Source organism: Hibiscus syriacus, unplaced genomic scaffold (genome assembly GCF_006381635.1).
Source record: "Hibiscus syriacus cultivar Baekdansim isolate YM2019G1 unplaced genomic scaffold, ASM638163v2 tig00116962_pilon, whole genome shotgun sequence".
Taxonomy (NCBI): Eukaryota; Viridiplantae; Streptophyta; class Magnoliopsida; order Malvales; family Malvaceae; genus Hibiscus; species Hibiscus syriacus.
The window spans coordinates 4,335,348-4,358,734 of record NW_024063488.1 but is presented as its reverse complement, the minus strand read 5'-3'; the positions used below and the strand labels follow the sequence as shown (position 1 = coordinate 4,358,734).

The window sequence follows — 23,387 nt, the reverse complement described above, 5'->3', positions numbered from 1 at the left end:
AAAGAGGCAAAAGCCATTACATATTAGAGCTACTCAACCAAAGCCGAGTAGATCTTTGGAGGAGACATTCAAACCAGGGGGAGCAGTAAGATCGAACGGCTTTCGGCCAAATTTCCATCTTTTTGACATAAAATCAGCAACCATTGCCTTCGCGTCTGATAAGCTTGAATTCTATCGACCAAGGTTTGCCATAGAGAGCAACGATTGCACGTACAATGGTAAAAGGACCTGTTGGAAGGCCGACAAAGAAGCTTATCGCATCCGCATTATCATTTGAATAATGATACGTTCGAAACCATGATCCCAAGCGAGACTCAGACCCTCGAAAAACACTCCATACTTCGGCATTGAGGACGGAGGAAATGCCCAGATTCCTCGAAAACGACATAATGTGGTGACCTTCATAATCTCTTATACAACTCCTATAGAACCATAGCCTGTAATACAAGAGACAAGCATCTGTATTAATGCTGATCCATCCGGGGTTAGGAGGTTGCCAAGATATCAACTCCGGCAATGAGAGGAGTTCAATAAGTTGGGATCCGCAGAATGGTTATAGGGTTTAGCCCAATATAAACTTGTTGTAGAAGAGCTTGAATATCCATCTTGCTATTGCTGAAAACTAAACCATTTCTTCTTTTCCAGCATTGCCAAATAATGGAGGCAAACCAGTGACACCAAGGACCATTAGTTGTATGGCAGAGGCTATTGGAGAGATCCCATGAAGGATCCAATCTTGCAAAGGAAATTGGAAAAAATCATTTCTACTAAGTTCTTGAGGGAGAGCAGTCCAGAGGCTGCGAATAGCTGCGCAATCTCGAAAAAATGGATTAGAGATTCCTCATAAGCACCACAAACATGACCAGAGGCATCAACGGAGATTATCTTTGACTAGAAATTTCCTCCTATGGCCTAGAAATGATATTAAAAGTATCTAAGAGACTTGGAGATCAAATTGAATCAATTTGGAAGCTTGAGTTGGTAAAAATGGCTAATATACAAGTTTTGAGAATTTTGGAATTACTGCAAGAATGTAATATTTGAAGGGTTAATGCTGATTTTTGATAGTTGAAAATGCTGTAAATTTAAGTTGGAAAGTGTTTGGAACAAATTGCAAACTTGATAAAATTTGAGGGTGGAATTTGAAAAGTCTCAATATTATGGGGACTTGATTTTAAGTTTATTAAATGTGGAAGTATCATTGAGTAATTATTGTAATGCTGAAAATTTATTTAATATGCTGATTTTTTGGTTTAATTCTTAAGTTGAGATTTAATTTCAAGTTTATCAAGTTGTGTGGTTGAATTTAGAAAGTCCAAGAAAGTTAGGATGAAATTGCAAGCTTCTAAATGTTTAAGTGTTGATTTGAATATTTTATTGAGGTGCTGGAAATTTTATGCGATTAGTGTGAAATGATCATAATGGTGAAGGGCATTAGGGATTAAATAGGAAAGTTGATACAAATTCTAAAAAAAATTCATAATTAGTGGTTGGATATGCAATTAGAAAAAGTGAAGAGTTGACAGTGAAACAAATATTCGTGGAATTTAAGGCATATTTTTGATAAGTTTAAAATTACGATGGAAGTAAGATTTAATTTATATCAATTTAAGTATCAGGTTTATTTTTATTGAATTTTATATTTAAGTTTAAATTATGTTAGTTCGATGCTAACATAAAGTTTGATATTTTATGATGTATATAACATTGTCGACTACGGTAAATTTAGTGATCCAAATAACTCAAAGAGAAAAAAAGATGTGAAATTAGAAGATTATCGTGGAGAATTTGATAATAAGTAAAATGTGAGTGCATTTCATTCTATATATGTTTTGACCAAACATTGGATTACGATGAGCCAGTGTTGGAGTTACGTTACAAAGTGACTCCTAGTGTTATGTGAAGTGTGATTCAAGTTATATTTATTTACTAAGTTAATAGAACTAGTGAATAAGTCAAGGATACTAGTTAGTAAAATATGTCTAGAAATTATGTTTTAAATAATAAGTTTAGAAAATCATCAGAAATTATACTGATTTCGAGAAGTATACAAAAAGATGTGAATTTTTAATCAATGATAGGTCAGAAAATAGGACACAGATTTTGTCCAAAACAGTTTCGTCAGTCAATTTTGAAAATTCACTATAAAATGTACAAGTGGACATCAGATATTTACAATTATCATATGATTTTTAGTTATCAAATGATTTTCAGTTATCAGATGTTTACAGTTATCAGATTTTTACAGTTATCATGCATAGATTAATAAATGATTCTATATGATATATAAGTCAATTGTATGTTGCATTGAGAGTCGTAGGTACATTTGCGTTACCATTAAGTGAGTGCTTATTAGTTATCAGTTATCAGTTCAGCTTTGTATTTGTGTACCAATGTTCAGCACCGTTGGTACTCAGGTTATGATTGCACTGAAGTGCATCATATCACAATTTTAGTTATGATTCGGCATAGTGTTGTGCCTATTGCGCACCTTATACTAATCTACATTGTATTCTTTTACATATTCATTGGGCTATAACAATAAGTATGAAAGTTATAACATTATATAAAAGAAAAAAAAAACATAGAATTGAAAAGAAAGTTATAAAATATTTGAATGAAAAGAATATAAGTTATTTATGATTTTTGATGACGACTTACATGATTTTTGATAAATCACGAGATGATGATTTTTAGGTTTTTAGAAAGAAAACGGTATGTCTATTCTGGTTTGAAGTTTTAATTGTTTTTATTTAAATTTCAGTTATTGTTTATTGTTTATATTTTATTGATTTATGTTTTAACTTACTTTTCTCTCACTAGTTTTACTTATCACGTGATGATTTTATGCGTAGGTTCGAATAAAATAGTGGACGTGAAGTGAAGAGCTTGCCAGCTATTGTGGGAATCAAATCTACTGACGATATCAATAAGACATCCTAACTTTAACTTATTAGTGGTATGACATTACATGTTGGGTTACTTTATCAGATTTATATTAAAAATGGTCAAAAATAACATTTAGAGTGTTTTAATATTTGGTTAATTTAATTATAATCGTATTATAAATGAATAATTTGATGGTTTTAAATGATTTTTAAATTAAGCAGTATTTAGGTAGTGATATATATATATATATGTGTGTGTGTGTGTGTGTGTGTGAACAGTTCTGAACTACATGCTTATGATTGAAAATTGACTTATTTTCAGTGATTAAATTTATTTACGATTTCATAGGAATAACATTAAAGTTTTTTTTTAATTAAAACAAAGAAAGTTTAGAAGAAAAAAACGGGATTTAAGTCTTATGTTCATTAAGTGTTTGTCAAATTGAAGTGACATATGGGATATGGGTGTTACATTATCCTGGTATGATTGGGGATTCTATATCTTGACATTGTATTAATAAGACTTGTTGATTTCACAATTTGCAAAATTTTATTGACTATTATGTTATGTTTCCTTTTTTGGGAGATAGACCTTGGAAAGGTGCTTTCATCCTGGCTATGTGAGCTTTCCCAGTGGGCTGTCGTAGGTGAGTTTTGTTATTAGAGAAAAATGTCAAACTCCAATTAAACATTCTTATGTCTAAACTTGAAATGTGATTGTTGGTATTATAGGTGACACTTTTCCCGTTGGTTGTGCTTTCGACAAGTCAATTGTTCACCACAAGGTAATTTCTTTCGGATCCTGAATCTGTATATCTATCAAAAAAGAAAAAGTTAGAAAACAGTGCAGTGCTTTTGAATGAAGTATGTGTCTAAAGATTTTTGAAGTTATGCGCTTTGTTGGACACTACAGAAAAATACCCTTTAATGACGCGCATTGCGCGTCATCTATGGGTGCGGATGACACACAAATGCATGTCGTTGAAGCCACCAACATGAATTTTTTATGACGCGCATGTATGACATACATTGCGTGTCATTGAAGCCCCCGTCATAAATTAAGATGACACACATTTGTGCGTCATAAATTTAGACACGCATGTATGACTTACATTGCGCGTCATTGAAGCACCGTCATAAATTAAGATGACACACATTTGTGGTCATAAATTATGACACGTATGTATAACTTACTTACGCGTCATTGAAGCCCCGTCATAATCTGCTTGACAACATTGTGTGTCATAAATTTATGACACGCATATATGACTTACATGCGTGTCATGAAGCAACATCATTAAAAAGACGACAACGTCGTGTGTGTCGTAATTGTATTTCGGAAATTATATATAATATATATATATATATATATATATATATATATATATTGTAGATCGACAAATAATCAACTAAATCACATTGAATGCCTCATAATATTAAATCTGTGTACCATATTATATAAGCAATCCATTTGCATACAATATATTCACATTAAGTTATCAAAAATATTGTATTAATCATATGTCGATACAAAATATCAAGGCAAAATAAAGTTTGCCACATAAGATACCAATTCTTTGCGAATATCGTCAATGTCATCATCCGTATATTCTTCTTTCCCATCGCCAACCTAAGTAAAAATATGAAATAGTATATAATTTATACTATTTAAAGTGAAGTATAATGAACTATTAAAGAGTACTAAAATGACCAATTTACATATGCATCTTTGAAGCATATAACATTATGCAAAATCATAAAATCAATCGCATTATAAAAAAATTCAACTTTGTTCACAACAATATCATCACAAATAATAACCACAAGAGAGTCCCTGTAAGTGTGTACGTGTCAAATGCTTCACAACTCCACCGAACATTTCAAATTATTCCTTTAGACATTGATTCATATATCGACAAATAGTACCAATTGCCACATGCTTAAAACTGTAATTAGATTCAAGAATTCACTCATTACTTACACGAATCTATCAATATATAGAAGCAAATAACAGAAGTTTACCATCAATGTAGCTACCAAGTCAAGGCCTTCTCCTTTGCAAATGTCCAAGCAAAATCCTCAGCTGGTTTTGGAGACTACATAATAGAGATGAATTAAAAAAATGACATTCAGAAATAATACCCTTTTATTATAAAAGAAACAGTTTGATATTCTAAAATATTAAGTTGTAGCATGAACAAATTGTATAGTGCACAAACAGACAACAACTTGCCAGTTCACGCAACCAGCAAAGAAGTTATGAAAAGTGGATCAATCCTCAATATGATAAAAGTGCTGATGGTCACTAATAGCTGCTAAATAAGATACCAAGAAAAATATTGGAACACTACCAAGAAAGTACTGAAGTCAACCCATAATAAATAAGTTAATAGAAAGACCAATGTAAATTGACATTCATACCTTTATGTCCCGATGCAGAACAAATTTGAATGTAGATATTCAACTGCCAGAAGTAGTTGCGCAAACCACATGCAGCTTTTGTACGCCCGCCTATCATAGGGGAACCACTTTCTCTTACTTGCCCTTCTTTCAAAGTAGTTACTACCTTTGATGGATTGGTTTCTTTGATTGAACATGAGAAGGTTTCATCCTTCCTTTTTTTTCATCAACTTTACCAGAGAAACTAATGGGGCAAATATCTTCTTCCTTAGAACTGGAATCTGTGCCAGTGGCCTCATTATTGTTATTTGGAATCCTTGTGTCAGTGTTCCTGTGACTTGAAACCGAACTATCTTTATCACTACATGAGCTATTACTATTCTGACTCTCGACCATATTTTTCCTATTACCACGATCACTGGTAACATGCTTATCAAGCAGCAGTTCGAAAGGAAGCTAAATGATGGACGATACTTATCAACATATGCTGCAAATAAGGGTGCTTCAAAGCTCTGATGCCTAATCAAGGTGACATTGAAGTCCTACATGTGGAGAATCCTTGGAATTGAGCAAAAAGAAACTTACACTGGTCTGCTCTGGATTTCTTAGCATGCCCTTGATAACTGCCTTCCCTGTTTGTGTAAAATTAAATAAATTAACATGTAGCAATGACTTGATTACTTGACAAAATATATAGCACTAATCATGCTTAGTGTTACTGCCAAATACAGATCACCAAGTCCCTTGGAATTTAAACGAAACTTCACTATTTTTGCCTTATTAAGGGACAAGAAATAAATTTTCACGGAACCAATTTAAAAATCCTACATTTATAAGAAATAATCTGATCAAGAAATCTGCACATTGTTGAAACCTAATACATAAAAGAATAATTAAAGCAAATGGGAAACAAGGTAGAAAAGCACAGTATGAGCATGAAAAATCACAGAATACTTGGTTATCACGAGAACATACAATAAGAGTGAGCTAAAGTTAATATGAGACTTACAATGATGGAGAGTAGCAAGAAGGCAAAGGGCCCATAGAGGAACGATTTATCTTGCTTATCAACCTGCCATGTCCTAGAACAAGAAGTTTAACAAAATTAATGGAATTAAATTTGTATAATTTACACAGATAGTGGAGGCATACAAATGGTAATTTATAGAAAACCTCTCAAATGATAAGACATCACACTAGATGAGGACAACATTAACTACTTTGAAAGCATTATTTAAAGAGTGGAGTGCAGAATTCATGGAAACTGTTATGAACCTAGCAAAGGTTGCTACATATTATTCTCAATTCAGATAACCAAAAGATAGAAAGTTCCATTATATTGGCAATGGAAAAATTCCATAATGAGAAAAAAGGAAGGGATTAAAAAAAAAATTTTAAATTCTCTTTTAATAAAACATCAAATGAAATTCGTGCTATTTGTCAGAAAGAGAAACTGTGTAAACTCATTACTGAATACAAGAAGCAGATTCAACAAAAACATTTGTGAGAACTCTTACAATAGCTTTAAAAGCAGGGCGACGAGCAGCCATCTCATACATACATCACCCTGTTCAACAAGAAGCAATTCAGCTGATATATATACATGTATGTAAGTCAAACACTCGAGAAAAGACATACCCAGAGACCAGATATCAGACTTGAAACCATAAGGAATATCTGCAAGCAGTTCAGGATACATGTAATTGGGAGTTCCAACCACCTGAGGCAGTACAAAACCACTATTATCTAGCACTGGAACTAAAAATAATTAGCACATTCTAATATAAGAATAAATACAAAATAGAACAATGATATCAAAAGGTAAATAAGTATTGTTCATTGTCAATATAAGGGATTAAGAATACCGAGTTTTAGACTAGTGGTTGTTCTCATACTCATTGCATTGGAGGCTCATGGTGCAGTTTCAACTCCTCCTCCACACTTCCTTTGTCCAAAAGTGTTTATGAGAGCAAGGATGACGAGTACAAAATTTAACCCAATAGATACATTTATATACGCTATTTCTTTGGATATTTATGATCGATACAACATGAGTGACAGTTAATTTACAACACTCCAGTATTAATCCTTGCACAAATTCTGGGCCCTTTTATGATTAATTATTAATACATCTCTCCTATCACCAATGTAACACTTCGACTAACTACCCAAAGTCGCATACATGCATATTTTCAGTTCCTAATGATGCCATACCAAAAATACTAAGGTAACAACAAATGATTCTTTTTTGCTTAGTTCTTTCCTTAAAAATGATTAAGTGATTATTTATGTTAATCTACTTGGTATGTTATAAATTTTACTCGACAATTAGTTACATTTGGTCTCGGTCAATAAAATTAAAATTAGCACCAAATTTAACTGTAAGCTTGGCACACACTAGGCCTGTTCATTTTAAAAAATCATATTATTTTTCCAGAAAATGTAACTATGCTAGATTGTGACAACTAATCTGGAAGAGTGGAATATGTTATTAATTACCGAATGTGAGTAATATGCTACCATGCAAGAATTTTTGCAATAAAAGTAAAGGGAAATTGAGGCATCTGCCAACAGAACACAAAACTGCATTTCGAGCTTTGCAGCATAAGCTACTAAGCTTATTATACCAAACTGTAGGAAGATAAGGAAAGAAATGCTAACCCAAAACAATTATTTTCAATTTTAGATATGGTTGAAAAAAGACTAAAAGGAAAATGTATGTCAAAAAATCATTTCATTACAATGTATATACCGAGAAGCCAAATCATCTGAATTTAGAGTTTTAGCAAGCCCAAAATCCCCTAAACCAATACAGACAAGAAAGGAATTTAGGATAACAATAGCAGAATAGCCAATTAGGTAGGATATCTGACATAACTTAATAGGAAACATAGATAAAGAGAAAACCTGTAAGAAAGCAAAAAGAAAAGGGAAAAGACAAACTCACCAAGGCGAACATCTTGATCTTTGGTAAGAAAATATTGGAACACTACCAAGAAAGTGCTGAAGTCAATCCATAATAAATAAGTTAATAGAAAGACCAATGTAAATTGACATTCGTACCTTTATGTCCCGATGCAGAACAAAATTTGCATGCAGATATTCAACTGCCAGAAGTAGCTGCGCGAACCACTTGCAACTTCTGCACAATGTTCACAACCAGCGGAATTAACTGTAAGTCGTAACCACCTCCTCTCTTCCACAATTAGGTAAGGACCATGGAAGCGAAAACCCCAACGGGGAACCTTTACCGTGCCACACAATTCTAAGAAGAAACTAACTTGTAAAATCAATAGGAATAGAGAGATAAGATTACCTCCTCTGGGAAATAGATCCCATTTGATTTTTTCATCAATTCATCCCTGTTAAAAAAAGTTAAACAAGAAAATAATAAAATACTACAAATTTTGCAGGATGTCTAATAACAAAAACTCGAATCAAACTTCTACATACAAACGTGGAAACTCACATATCTCCACCTTCGCAGTATCCAGTAACAATGCAAACATAGCAACCCTACATTAGAATTGCAAAACACAAAGTCAACAGGAAAAAAAACGAAGCAGTCACGGACTCAACAAGCTACAAAGTGAAGCCAGATTTTTATTCGATAATCCTAGCAAAAAAACAATAGTCTGGTATCTTACTTTCTCAACCCATGCTTCCTTAAATTGAACAACGTAAGGGTGTTGGATTCGCGAAATAAGTGACATCTACATACCACAAAAATGAAACTAGATCGTAAATTGGAATATTAAACTCGCTATTCCTTTAAGGCGAAAACAGATTAATTTGTTTAGATGAAAGTAACAACTAACTTCTTGATGCGCAGAACTCCTACAGTGCTCTGTTTTCCGCGCCAATCTGATCTTCTTCAAAACATACCTATTTTTTAAAGAAAAATAGTCAAAAAAAATCAAATTACACATTAATTAAAATCAGAAATTGAAAAAAAAAGTACATGTTCTTTTCAATTTTATTATAAACGAGAATGGCACCGCCAAAAGCTCCACGGCCAATCCGTTCCAGATCTCGTAATGATCCATTCTAGACTCCATTAATTAACTCTTTACTGGATATTAACTCTTTACTGGATATCATTTTCTTTTTTTCTTGCTTTTTCTTCAGAAAATCAAAACAAAAGGAGCAGCGAAGATTTGTTTTGAAAAATCATTTTCGTTTTTAGACGTTTTGTTTTTTCTCAGAATTGGGAGTAAAAAAGGGGGAAAATTACCTGAGTAGAGTTACGGGAAGAGAAAGGCGAGAGAGGCTGCAATCTTGAGAGATCTCAAATTCACAGGAATATAACATAATAATTCCTAAGACCAGAAACCCAAATTGAATGGTGGAATAGAGAACGAGGAATACCTGTGGAAGAAGCGGCGTGAACTGATAATTATCGACAGGAAGAAGCGGGAAATGATGAAAATAATGGGGGGAGAAATTAGAAAACGACTCCTAAAGATGACAAACAATTAAAACTATACTTCGTGTTTTTGTAAATTTTTTGAATTATGACTATTAAATATGACACATTATAGTAAATCATAAATCGTTCAGATTTAAAAAAAATGCCATTTTTTTATGACACACATGTTTTGCAAGTCATAAATTATTATGTGTCATCGTTCGTGTGTCATTAGTTCTGAACTACATGCTTACTGATTGAAAATTGACTTATTTTCAATGATTAAATTTATTTTACGATTTCATAGGAATAAGATTAAAGTTTTTTTAATTAAAACATAGAAAGTTTAGAAGAAAAAAAAACGGGATTTTAAGTCTTTATATTCATTAAGTGTTTGTCAAATTGAAGTGACATACATGGGATATGGGTGATATTATCCTGATATGATTGGGGATTCTATATCTTGACATTGTACTAATAAGACTCGTTGATTTCACAATTTGCAAAATTTTATTGACTATTATGTTATGTTTCCTTTTTTGGGGGATAGACCTTGGAAAGGTGCTTCTTCATCCTGGCTATGGTGAGCTTCCCCAGTGGGTTGTCGTAGGTGAGTTTCGTTATTAGAGAAAAATGTCAAACTCCAATTAAACATTCTTATATCTGAACTTGAAATGTGATTGTTGGTATTATAGGTGACACTTTTCCCGTTGGTTGTGCTTTCGACAAGTCAATTGTTCCCCACAAGGTAATTTCTTTCGGATCCTGAATCTGTATATCTATCAAAAAAGAAAAAGTTTAGAAAACAGTGCAGTGCTTTTGAATGAAGTCTGTGTCTAAAGATTTCTGAAGTTATGCGCTTTGTTGGAACAATATTTTGAGGAAAACCCCGACTATCTTAAACCTGAATACAACAATAAGTATGGGGTGTACTCAGAGGGATGTGGACTCAACAATGTGATGATGTCATGTGGGCATGATGACTACATGTATCTGGCATATCTCCTACTTCGTGTCTGAATTTCTGACCTTAAAAATACCGTTCTAGACATCTAGGAAGTGCAATGATACAAACTGATTTTGTCACCTCTATTCAGGTGGCCAAGGAGAACAATACAACTCTGCCAACGGCAGCTCTTTTCATCATCCGATACCATTCATTCTATCGTAAGAAAAAGAAATAAAAGCCGGCTTCATTTTAATATTAATCCAACTCTACAAAGATTGATTTCGATTCCATCATATATACCAGGCTGATGCACTTTATGTTGTTGCAGCAATGCATAAGTCAGGAGAATACAAACACCTAATGATGAGGAGGATGCTGAGAATCTGAAGTGGCTCCATATATTCTAGTATGGAATTTTGCTTGCTTTTACCCCAGAGTTATCTCACACTCTTAAGATTATGTTTTCCCTGATTCTTATCCAATACTAAACAAGCTTTTTCCACGTACAATTCTGCAGTAAGTATGACCTTTACAGCAAGAGCAAAGTCCAGGTAGATGTCGAGAAGGTCAAACCGTATTATCTCTCTCTCATTGAGAAGGTGAGCACTGCAAACATGAGCTTTGCTTTAGATCCTATCCTTATCCTTATCATGTCCGCAAAGTTTTCCACCATAACATTCTGCATTTTCTTGCTACAGTACTTCCCGGCAAAGTTAAGATGGTGAATCCGGGTTCTGTTTGCCTCCCCCCAGTTGAATGCCCCAGCTTCAAGTTCATTATTATAAGGATTGTAGAGTTCACCCTGGTGGTGACTCCCTTCTAGAAAAGTCGTCACAGTTGTTTTTGCATTTGTAAGATGTTATAAGGAGCTAGTAACGACAATAATGTTTGTGGTATTAGTTTCAGAATTTATCTAGACTATGAAAATAATGTTTGCTGTATTAGTCTCAAAATTTGTCTATACTATTGTCGTGTATTAAAAGCACTCATTTAAACTTTCATTTACATGCACATGGGAGTATGTTTTAAAACTCCAATTTCTCCATCTGTTCTTTCCTGTTCCATGTGTTCTTACTGTGCAAATCCAACAGCAACTTTAGGCCACGGACTCCCAACTCTTCTTAGGTTAAGTCAACCGCTGTTAGAGAAATTGAAAGAATAGAGAGAAGAGAAGTCAATGGCAAAAAGGCATCTCAAATTGAAGTTGAAAGCTTTAAAAATAGAGTTGAGAATCCAGGAGAGGTGATCCCCCAGTCATTGGGTGGTTGCGGTGTTGCTTGTTAAATCCATCATTGTCCCGCAGAATGTGAGCCAGGCTGGATCAAATTCTCAACCACTATCGACCCCTCCCTGCAAATTAAATCCATCTTCATTTATATTTTCTCAGAGATAGATCAAGCCTACCACTATGGACCACATTGTCAGTTCAAAAAAAGAATAAATGAGATATAGTTAGATTAAACACTGTGTTAGTATCCTATTATGTCTACAGTTATGAAATGTAGTTTCTGATTACATTGTGTCTTGGTTTTTTATCAGTTTCAAGTTTCATTAACAAATTCAGTAACGGTTTTACAAAAATGGGTTACTCTAGTTAATTAGCTTGGCTGAGGATTGTGGCAGGATATGGTTAGATGATGGTATCATTATTACTCAAATCGCAGAGTCTACGATGTTAAAAGAATATCAAAACAATTTAAGAAATGAAGTTGAGATATTAAATAAGAATACAAAATGTAAAAATATTACGATTGAGTAATTAAACCTAACAATGATAATGCACTAATTTATGGGATATCATTTTACAACACAATAGGTTAAAGAAATCCATTTCTTCTTGGGAGGACATGATTGTTTGGGCATGCAATTCTTGGAAAGGCAATTCTCTTATTTCCACTATTTTAAAACTTGCTTGGTGTGCTAAAATCTACGTTTTGTGGGAGGAGCGTAATCGAAGAATCTTTCAAGGAAGATCAAGATCTATTGATGATCTTTTTATTTGCATCAAAGAATTTGTAGGTATTAAACTGAGGGGGGAAAAGATCAACATGTTTGATAGGGTTAATAATTTCCTATGTAATTCTTGGACAATACCAGAAGAGGCGTTCGCATAAGGCGTGGGCACGGCTTATTCATCCAGAGCTAACGCAGAAGAAGTCTTCAGTTAAGGCTTGGGCACGGCTTATTCATCCAGAACTAACGCAAAAGAAGTCTTCAGTTAAGGCGTGGGCACGATTTATCCATCCCGAGCTACTGTAAAAGAATCTCTACTTAAGGCGTGGGAACTTATTCACCCACATCTTTCGCAAAAAAAAAAATATTCAGTTATGGCGTGAGCACGCCATTTATCGGCTCAGTTTGAGTTTTTATCGGATCCAATTTTTCGGTATTCGTTTTTGGACTGGTTTTCGGTATATTATTGGATCGGATTGTAGCTATACACTTTTATTTGATTTGTAGCAGACTCTCTACTTCTTTGGGTAATAAAACTCAATTTATCAAAAAAAAAAAAAACAATGATAATGCAGCCTAGCTATAGTAACATTATTGGAACCATAACCGGCCCAGCAATTTGATAATGGTGAATTAGATGGTTCAACTTTTATTATACCTTTTATTCAGATATAGTTGGAGAAATATTTATATAAAGTGAATATATGCATGGTCAGGGTATTAGGGTGGTGACAATCCAACATTACGGCAGTGGTAGAGTCGTGGGTTTTTCTAACGATGTCGGCCCGAACCCTATTGGTTTTTTTTTAACTTTTTCTGATCCCAATAACTTGTACTAATACGGATAAAAAAATAATTTAATAAGTATATTATTTTCTCTATATTTAATCGAATAAAAAATTAAAAGGTTAAAAGAAGAACAAAATAAAAAGATTAAAATAACTTTTAATAATGAGATCGTTTAATGAATTCATTTTAAATTACAATAAATATCTTGATGTGCATGCTAAGTAATAGTAATACAGACGTACAAGATACTAAATTTCTTTAGCGATTGGCCAATAACTCCTGCACATGCAGTTTTCTCCTTGGTTCCAAACACAACGCCCCTCTTTATTATCAACCAACCACCATGATTTGTTTTGGTTAGATTGAAAGAAAATTTCATAAATGTAATGTTCTGCATTACCATACAGAGAGGAGATTCCTAAATGAGAAAAAAAAAAATCTGAGACCAACGATATGGAAATTAGTTAAAATATTCATTTGAACTAGTCTCATTTATTGAGTCTTCTCAACCGCCATCCTCCTCCTTCAAGACAGACCTCGTTCTTGCGATTTTCTTTCAGCTTATAAGGGCTAACTTGGTGCTCAAAGCTTCAATGCAGCAACCTCCCTTGTAAGCGAAAATGCATGCTTATTATTATTGCAGAAAGGTAGTTCTGTTTTTGGTGTTTGCATTTGCATCAATAAGCAGAGGGTATGCACAAGAATCAACCACTCTTGTCCCTGCAATCATAACATTCGGTGACTCCGTGGTGGATGTCGGCAACAATGACTATCTCCCCACCATCTTCAAGGCTAATTACCCTCCTTACGGACGGGACTTTGCCAACCACGAGCCGACCGGGAGGTTTTGCAATGGAAAATTAGCCACCGACATCACTGGTAAGTAGTAAGCATTAAGCAATGTACTAAAGTGTGAGTTTGGAATTGATATGTTCCAAAGTTTTACTGAAATTGATTCTTGCAGCTGAAACTCTGGGGTTTACAACTTTTCCACCGGCATACCTTAGCCCGGAAGCATCAGGGAAGAACCTTCTCATTGGAGCCAATTTTGCTTCAGCTGGCTCTGGCTATGATGACAAAGCTGCCATGATGAATGTAACATGTTAGCCTTATAGTCTGAAATCGACATTGAAGTGCCGTATAGTATATAACTATGAAGTTTCTGGTTTCCTGTGTGTTTGCAGCATGCTATCACATTGACCAGCAAGTAGAGTATTTCAAGGAATACCAAGCAAAGCTAGCAAAGGTAGCTGGAAGTAGCAAATCAGCCTCCATTATCAAGGATGCACTCTATGTATTGAGTGCCGGAAGCGGCGACTACTCCAGAACTATTATGTCAACCCTCTGCTTAACCATGCCTATACTCCGGACCAGTATGGCTCATTCCTCATCGACGCCTTCACAAGCTTCGTCAAGGTACCAACCAATACATAAACTATTAAAATGGGAATTGTTTATTTGATCAGTTTCAACCACTGAACCATATGATTGACAAACAGAACATGTATGGGTTGGGAGCTAGGAAAATTGGGGCCACCTCTCTTCCGCCGTTGGGTTGCGTTCCTTTAGCAAGAACATTGTTTGGATACCACGAGAAAGGATGCATCTCAAGGTTCAATACCGATGCTCAAAATTTCAACAAGAAGCTCAACTCCGCAGCAGCCAATCTCCAGAAACAGCATCCTGATCTTAAGATTGTGGTTTTCGACATCTTCAAGGCACTTTATGACATCGTTAAATCTCCTTCAAACTATGGTAAGGAACTTAAAAACTATTTAAAAAAAATGTTGAATGGATTTAGAGATGAATTTGGAGCATGTTTTGGCAGGTTTTGTTGAAGCAACAAAAGGGTGTTGTGGAACTGGGACGGTAGAGACGACCGAATTCTTGTGCAATCCTCACACACCGGGGACATGTGCCAATGCCTCTCAGTTTGTGTTTGGGACAGTGTCCATCCGTCTCAGGCTGCTAATCAAGTCCTTGCTGATGCTTTGATTGTTCAAGGCGTCGCCTCCTTTGATTCAATTGGGCCTTTGGGACAAATTATTCTTAAAGAATTTGAGACCATCTTCTCCATGCTTATAGAGGAAAATATTATTTAAATATTTATATAAAATATTCAATTATTTTGAGTATTGTGCTGTATGTTTCGATGTTATTAATTCTAAGGGAAATGTTATATGTGCCTCTTCACTTTCTAACATTATGGTTGATCTTATTTCATTGTTTTATTTGCTTTTAATCCAAAACAGATGTTATTTTGAGTATTGAGATTGGAAAGGAAGATTTTAATATTAGAAAAAATGTTTTAATTTAGTCTTAATGAATATTATAGATAAGATTAAATTAATTTTTTTAATATTAGAACTTTTCTTGACTTTAATACTCAAAATAGGGATGAGTCTAGAGTGAATGCCACATACCGATATGCACCACTAATGACATACATTGATGTGCACTACTAATATAAAATAGGGTAAAATTCATAAATGACTATTACATTTTTTAAAGATGATTTTATTTATCATTGTGTTTTTAAAAGTTACAAAATAGACATTAAACTTTAGATTTTATTAAAAATATGTATCGATTGTTAAATATTGTTAAGTGGGTGACGTAACATGCTAAATTAATAGGAAATATCTTATTTGATCATTCAATTATAACTAAAAACTTATTTTTAGTATTTTCCTCAATATTTCTAAGAAATAATTTCAAAAAATTAAAAAATCTTAATTTTTTATAAATGTATGAAAATTTTAAAATTAAAAAAATTATAATTTTCCGAATTTTCTTCATTCATCAAATAATTTTGTAACTAATTATTTATTTAATTATGATTATATTTGTAAAATTAAAATATTATAATTTTCGAGATCCAAAAATTTAACTATCATACAATGAAATTAATTTTTATTAAGCAACGCGATTCAAGCATTCAACATTGTTTAAACATAATTTAAAAATAATACATCCAAAAAATTATAATATCACATTAATTAAAAAAATACATCCAAACTTAAATAAAAACAATCGAGACACTCTTTAAGTTTTAATAATATATCAAGTAATTTATATGGTATAAATTAAATATTTATAATATAAAACTAAAAAATTAATATTTAATTTATTTATATCTATTTTATTTTCAATTTAACGAACCTAATATAAATTATTTTAATTAAAACTAATGGTAAAATGAAATTTTAGTTACAATTGAAGGATCAAATGAGATATTTTCTATTAATTTAGCATGACACATCACCCCTTTAACGGTAAATAATGGTATTGTGCCCATTTTGTAATAAAATTTAAAATTTAATCTCTATTATGTAATTTTTAAAAGTTCAGTGTCTAAAAAGATTATTTTAAAGTAATTTGATATCTATTTATGAATTTTACCCATAGTAGTGGTGAATTTCAATGTATGACAAGTATCGTAGAATTTTCATAAAAATAGATAAATAGGGTAGGTAGGTATGTAAGTAGACAAACAGAGAAACATACAGATAGATAGATAGATAGATCAAATTCTTATTTTATTTTTATTTTGGTATCCCAAGGTGTCCCAGGCTTCGCCTAAGACTAATCCTATGAGGTACTGTCGGGCACGAAAGGTGGGGATCTCTCTCAAGAAGGTTTTCTGCATCTACAAATGCTCGAACTTGAGACTACTTTTTGAAAGATTATGTAAAATATTTTGTAGTGTGACATAATTTAATCTATGTAAGGGTACACTGCCTATTTGTAGCGTGGTCACTTTTTATTAAAAAAGAGATCGTAATAAATGTTAAAGAGGAAGCAGAGATGAGTTTATTTGGAGAATTAGAAGTCTATTACAAGCTATTGCGTCAAACTAAAAATTACATAATGCTTGCTGCTCTATTGTGAATCTATCCTCCTTACTGTTTTAAAGCCCCTATTGTGAACCTTGATGGAGTTGGGGTTCTAGAGCAGCATCCCTGCCTGAACCCAATCTTCTATATCCATACAAACCCAGGTCACTGTTCCTTCTGAATTTATCAATGGCCTTGACTTGATCAACATCAAATGTGGTAGCAGATGAACTATGAGATGTAGTAAACCACCTATCACTCTTGCTTTGTAGCGTGTTTACAAAATCATTCCCACTACCTGAACTCCAAGTCGGAGAATCAGCAACGCTTTTCCTTGATAATGCAGAACCGTCTTTTCCCAGTATTAATCTCCCAAGTTTCTTTAAAAACCTGGTTTTTCCTGAGTTGGGGGTTTTCTTAGCAGAACCGTCTACTTGGCCGTTGTCGGTATCATAGAAGGCTTGCGAGCAAGACAAATGATCACTGTCAAAATCCATGCTATTCATCCCTCTATCCCATGTTCCTTCAGTGTGTGCATATTTAAGTATAAGCTTTTTGGCTTTCTCCTCCGACTCCGGACTTAGGCTTTTGCTTAGGTCTCTAGCAACTGTTTTACCAGGGCTGGGTGCTAAATTCCTCAGCTCGTACCGCAAGCAAGCGTTCACCCATTGGAGATGCACCAGTTCTTCGGCATCACTGCATCTGTCTTCCTGGAGCTGTTCAATTTGCTTCTTCAACTCTTCATTTTCTTGCCTCAGACGCTCTTGTGTTTTGTTTATTGCTTCTAACTGCAACCAAATCACCCGGAGTAAATCCAAGAACAAAAATATTAATAACAATATCATGGAAGAGGATTCAACACATGAACTGAGTACCTCAGGATCCTCCAAAACTGAATTTTCTAGGATTTGGGTTGATTCCAACTTCCGAGCCAGTTCAGTATTTTCTATCTGCAACCTTGTATTAGATTTCCTCAACTCTTCTGCCTCGCCTTCCAAAACCTTTAGCCTTTTAGAATTTGATTGGATATCATGATTATCCACGGGAGCCTTGAGTTCTTCCTCTTTTAATTTAGCAACCCTCTTTTGAACGTTTAGAATCTGCTCTCTATTCTGCTCAGCCTCTTTCCTAAGTTTCTTCTTAAGCACTTCAATTCTCGATTTAGTAGCCTGAAGCTCGACTGCGACTTTTGAATGATCGGCAACTTGGTTTTCTAATCTCTGGTTTTCCGACTGTAAGGACGCAATCTTGAGAGTGAAAGGCTTGGCCTCCATATTGTTTTTCTTCAGCTGGTTTTCGAGCTCCATAACCACTGCCTCTTGTTCTTTAAGGCTATAATATTCCAACAGCTGGGCCTCGAGATTCCTCTCCCTCTCGCGAAGCATTCTTACCATATTTCTAAGGCGCTTGATCTCTAGCTCATCGTCATCCTTTTCAACCGATATTTCTTCCTGTCAAAGAGGAACCAAAATAACACTTTCACGGAAATAGAATCAGCAGATTTTCCGTTTTACAGTTTTACGATCCATGGAATCATATAATCATATAATCATACTGTGAAACATCATTGTCACATTTAAACAACACGAGTGCCCTAAATGATTTATATTTTACTATCCAATGATACTTACAGGATCAGAAGCTGGTGCCATCCTTAAGTCCGAAGCATCGTCTTCACCGCAATCATCAGCCTCACTGCAACAATCTGTATAATCAAAACAACAACAAAGTTCACAACGCAATTAAATTAGTCAAAGCCGAAAAGAATAAACACAAGGTTAAACGAGAAACCTGAAACACGCCGTGATGGAGGTGGAGAAGGCAAATGCCGTTTGGTCTTTCGGGTCCTAAATCGAGCATAAAGCAATCCAGCGGAAGAGATGGCAACAACCACCCCAATTTTGAGTAAAAGAAGCCTTAAATCTCTCTTTTCTTTAGACATCACAACAATTGTAACTTCCAATTCCGACAATATCACTCAACGATTCGGGTAAAGCGAGATTATAAAGTCCTCTTCATAATCATCTTCCATCTACATGATAAAAACAAAACAAGTTAATGATGAAAAAGAAGTGAGGCAAACAAAAATCTCAGATGATCCAGTATATATAAAAGCCTAAGAGGTTACAAAGAATTTTGCATGATCAAGAATAGAAAGATCGACAACTAAACAAAGAAGAAGGAAAAACTGATTACCTTAATTCAAACATGCTAATATTAGACAGCTACAGATAGTATATGCTCAAAGTTACACATGAACTATGGTATTGTAAGAATAAACCAAGGATGGGGTCGTAGTTGGTTGTTTCTGTATCTAGTTCTTGTTCGATTTGGTTTTTGTTTGTCAATGGTGAATATTTGAGGATGGATTCATGGCTGAGCTGATTCCATGTAGATGCCGCAGTTGAGAATTAAATAGATGTCCCCAATTTTGTTTTGAAAAAAAAATGTTCCATAAATTAATTTCATTTCGAATAATAAATTTGGGAGTTAATTACATCACATGTCTCTAAATTATAACTCTAATTTTAAATTAGTCTTTAAACTTTTGAATATTTCAATTTCATCTCCAAACTATAATTCTCATTATAAATTAGTCCTTAAACTTTTGAACATTCTAATTTCATCCCTAAACTATGACCTTCTTTCTAAATTGGTCCCCAAACTTTTGAATATTCTAACTTCATCCCTAAATACATCCAAATATGTAATTAGTTTCAACCATGGTTTAACCTAAATTTTTTTTTTCAAACATACAATAATATAACTTGGCCTAAATATTTTATTAGCAAAGGATGTGATTAGTATATACATATTATTTGGGGATGAAATTGGAATGTTAAAAAAGTTTGAGGATCAGTTTATAATGAAGGTCATAATTTGAGGATGAAATTAAAATGATCAAAAGTTTGAAAACCAATTTAAAATAATAGTCGTAGTTTAAGGATAAAATTAAAATATTTAAAAATTTAAAGACCAATTTAAAATAAGAGTCATACATATAATACATTAACTCTAAATTTGGACATCCATCACTTTCCCCTCCGCTAGAATCTCGAAAATCGGGAGGCCCTATTAGATTCTTGGGTAGATTGGGTCGGGCTCACATACAGTTCAGTTAGGTATAAATTATTAATATTCAATTTTTAAAATCTATCGTTTACAATCTATATAAAAGTACAAGTGCAAAGTTTTTTTTTTGAGAGTCGAAAATATTTTTTATTTTTCATCATATTTTTAATTTAATATTCAAGTATTATTTTTTAAATAATTCTCTGTATAAATTATTATAATAATTATTACTCTAGATAGATGTTTATATGTAGCAAAGCTAGAATTTTAAGATTAATTCTTTAAAAGATAAATCTTTTTATAACCTACGTATTTCATATAACTAATTTGAAAATTTTAAAAATTATTTAGATAAATCATAAGAAATGTTTTTATTTAGATATAATTTATACATAATTAAATTTTAATAACTAACTCTTCAAAAAATAGTATTTAGCTAATATAATATAATATTATATTATGACGAGCAGGGCCGCTCTGGGCCGGGTAGAATGGGCGTCCGCCCAGGACCCATAAAAGTTTTATAATTTTTATACTATATATTTTTTAAGCATAAACAAATCAACATCGCCATTTGGAAGAGGAACGGGGCTTGGGCCGGGGCAGAATGGTTGCTATTATTTGTCTATTTTAATAAAAAAAATTAATATCAATTTTATATTATATATTTTTTATAATTTTTTAAAGTTAGGGGCCCATTTCTTTTATTTCGCCCCAGACCAAAAAATTCCCAGGATCGGCCCTGATGACAAGATAATATAATATTATGATATTATGTTTGTTTAATATAATCTTCTAAATATGATAAATATGTAATTTTTATATCAACAATTACTCTAAATTTGGTTTAGATTTATTTAATTTTTCATGTTTATATATTTAAATTATCTATGTATAAACAAAAATATTTTATTAAATAGTAAATACACATGTACAGGTACAACACACGTTAAAGTGGATTTTCTTTTCTTTGCGTTGCATGATTTGGTTCCGCTCGGTAACTTCCATTTATACAACTCGTGAACTTTCTTTTTCACAGTTTTGCTATTCGAAAAATCAATTTCAATGGCTGTTAAAGTTTGACAATTAGGCAAGGAAGTTAAAGGCTTTACAAAGGTTAAAAGGAATCATCAAAGAATTTATAAAAGCTATTTAAAGAACAAACCATTCAATGAAAGGGAACCCTACTCTTGCAGTTAAAGAACATTGTGTTATCTTGGTGTGATTTTTTGGTTTTTTCATACTGATAAGTCATCGACCTTGGTACTATAACAACGGTACCTGTTTGAGCATGAATATGGCAGGCAGCGTTAATTTGAGTTGAATCCTTTTGTGGCAGAGTGTGGAACAGAGTAGTAGCAGAGCTGAGCGTATGAAGATTGGAGCAAACGAATACTGTATCTATATATAGTCTGGCTGCTACTGATGTAGAGCTAAATGATTTTGGAGAAACGCTGATAATCTGAAGATTGGAGCAAACAAACCATATCTAGTTTCCTGCACATTAGTTGCAAGAGTTACATAAATACTGACCATTTATCTTCATTGCTCAGATTTTGACAATAACTACATCTAGGTGACCTGTGTGACAGTTTTCACCAATTTATAAGGGAATTTTTCTCAACTATTTCATGGTAAAACAAGGAATTGTAGTATGTTGTTGACCACCCACCCACTTTGGGGAGTGGTTAGCTTTGGCTTGACCTTAATCACATATTTTGAGTCTTCAATCCCCCTTTTTTAACTTTAATTTTGGTCAAACCACTGGATCTGGTTGTATATCTTTCCATTTACTTTCTTTTAGGATTCCCTAAGTTTTGTTCAGTTGGAATCATACCTAACGTGTCAAAACGAATACTTGGATTCAATTTTCTTTGGGAATCAGATTTAAAAAAGTTTGGACAGCCATTGGTTATATTGAAAGGGTTAGATAATAAATATTTCCTCAACAATTTTTATTATAAATAAATATTTTAAGGGAAACTAATTTTGTTAACTTATTATTCGTCAAAAGGGATGGTTTATTTGTCTAATAAATTCTCTTTTTCAAATGTTAACGAAACGTGTTTGATTTAGCAAAGTTGAGAACAAAAGAATTGGTCAGATTATGGTTTTGATCTCTCTAGTATATTTAAAGTTATGATTTAGCAATTAAAAAGTAAAATTAAATTTAAATATAATTTGAAGGACTGAAACCATTATTTGACCAGAAAAGAAGTTTTCTTTCCTTTCCTTTATAAATGGAAAGTTGTAATTTAGAATAGAAAATGAAATTGTAAATGCTAAAACTGGTTTTTCATCTAATCTAATAATTGATTAATTCAATTTGGACACTGTATAGGCTCATTACGGGAGTCTTGTTAGTCGAGTTGCTACATTCATAATGTCATGATTCGAACTTCTAACCTCACTCAAAGGATTCAATACCTCATCATACTCACTAGACTAACTGGTTGTTGATAAACATTGTTTTTAATAATATTATATATTAATTAATTAAATTAAGTATTGATTTGAAATTTATTTTGTGTTTTGGATGATTAAATGTATTTGTTTATCTTACAGCTTTGGTTAGTGACGAAAGTCAGATTCTTATTTTGTGTTTTTAAATGAATGTTTTTGTTTTAGCTTTCATTTCTAATGCACTTGGCATTTTGTATATGTGACAAATTTTTGCGTAGAAATTTCCGCCGCTAATACCAATAGTTGATGATGACATTTTGCAATAGAAAAAACATTAATAAGTAATACTTTTTATATCTTATAGTCAATGTTACACGAACTAAGGTATGATTAACGGTCGGTCACCCATGCCTACGTGGTACGAGTTATTTGATACCCGAGGGGACTGACATACTCCCCACTATCAAATGCATCGTGCATGCTTTTCTCTAATTTTCGAGCTAATCAATTTAATGAACGTAACTCTTCAGATAATTAAGTAAATAAATAAACATATAAAATAAAATTCAATAATAAGAATAACCCTATGACAAAAACAATAGTTTTGTATTATAAAACATTAATATCCGTTTGATACTTAATTTTTTATTATCAAAGTATTGTGTATTTGTGTTAATGTATATTCCCGT

General features: G+C 33.1%; 1 protein-coding gene and 3 pseudogenes across 1 annotated transcript; 2 read left to right on the top strand and 2 right to left on the bottom strand.

Annotated features, from left to right (window-relative positions):
- Positions 1-133: 133 nt before the first annotated feature.
- On the bottom strand, positions 134-9,346 carry LOC120190252 (annotated as a pseudogene).
- A 773-nt stretch (positions 9,347-10,119) lies between these two features.
- LOC120190251 lies at positions 10,120-11,451 on the top strand (annotated as a pseudogene).
- A 2,410-nt stretch (positions 11,452-13,861) lies between these two features.
- Positions 13,862-15,576, top strand: LOC120190058 (annotated as a pseudogene).
- Positions 15,577-17,242: 1,666 nt separating this feature from the next.
- Positions 17,243-19,504, bottom strand: LOC120190428 (protein CHUP1, chloroplastic-like). Its single transcript, XM_039193513.1, has 5 exons — positions 19,420-19,504; positions 19,015-19,255; positions 18,855-18,928; positions 18,099-18,674; positions 17,243-18,011 (listed from the first exon to the last, which is right to left on the bottom strand). The coding sequence occupies exons 2-5, from the start codon at positions 19,163-19,165 to the stop codon at positions 17,307-17,309; spliced, it is 1,506 nt and encodes a 501-aa protein (XP_039049444.1). The 5' UTR covers positions 19,166-19,255; positions 19,420-19,504; the 3' UTR covers positions 17,243-17,306.
- Positions 19,505-23,387: the final 3,883 nt, after the last annotated feature.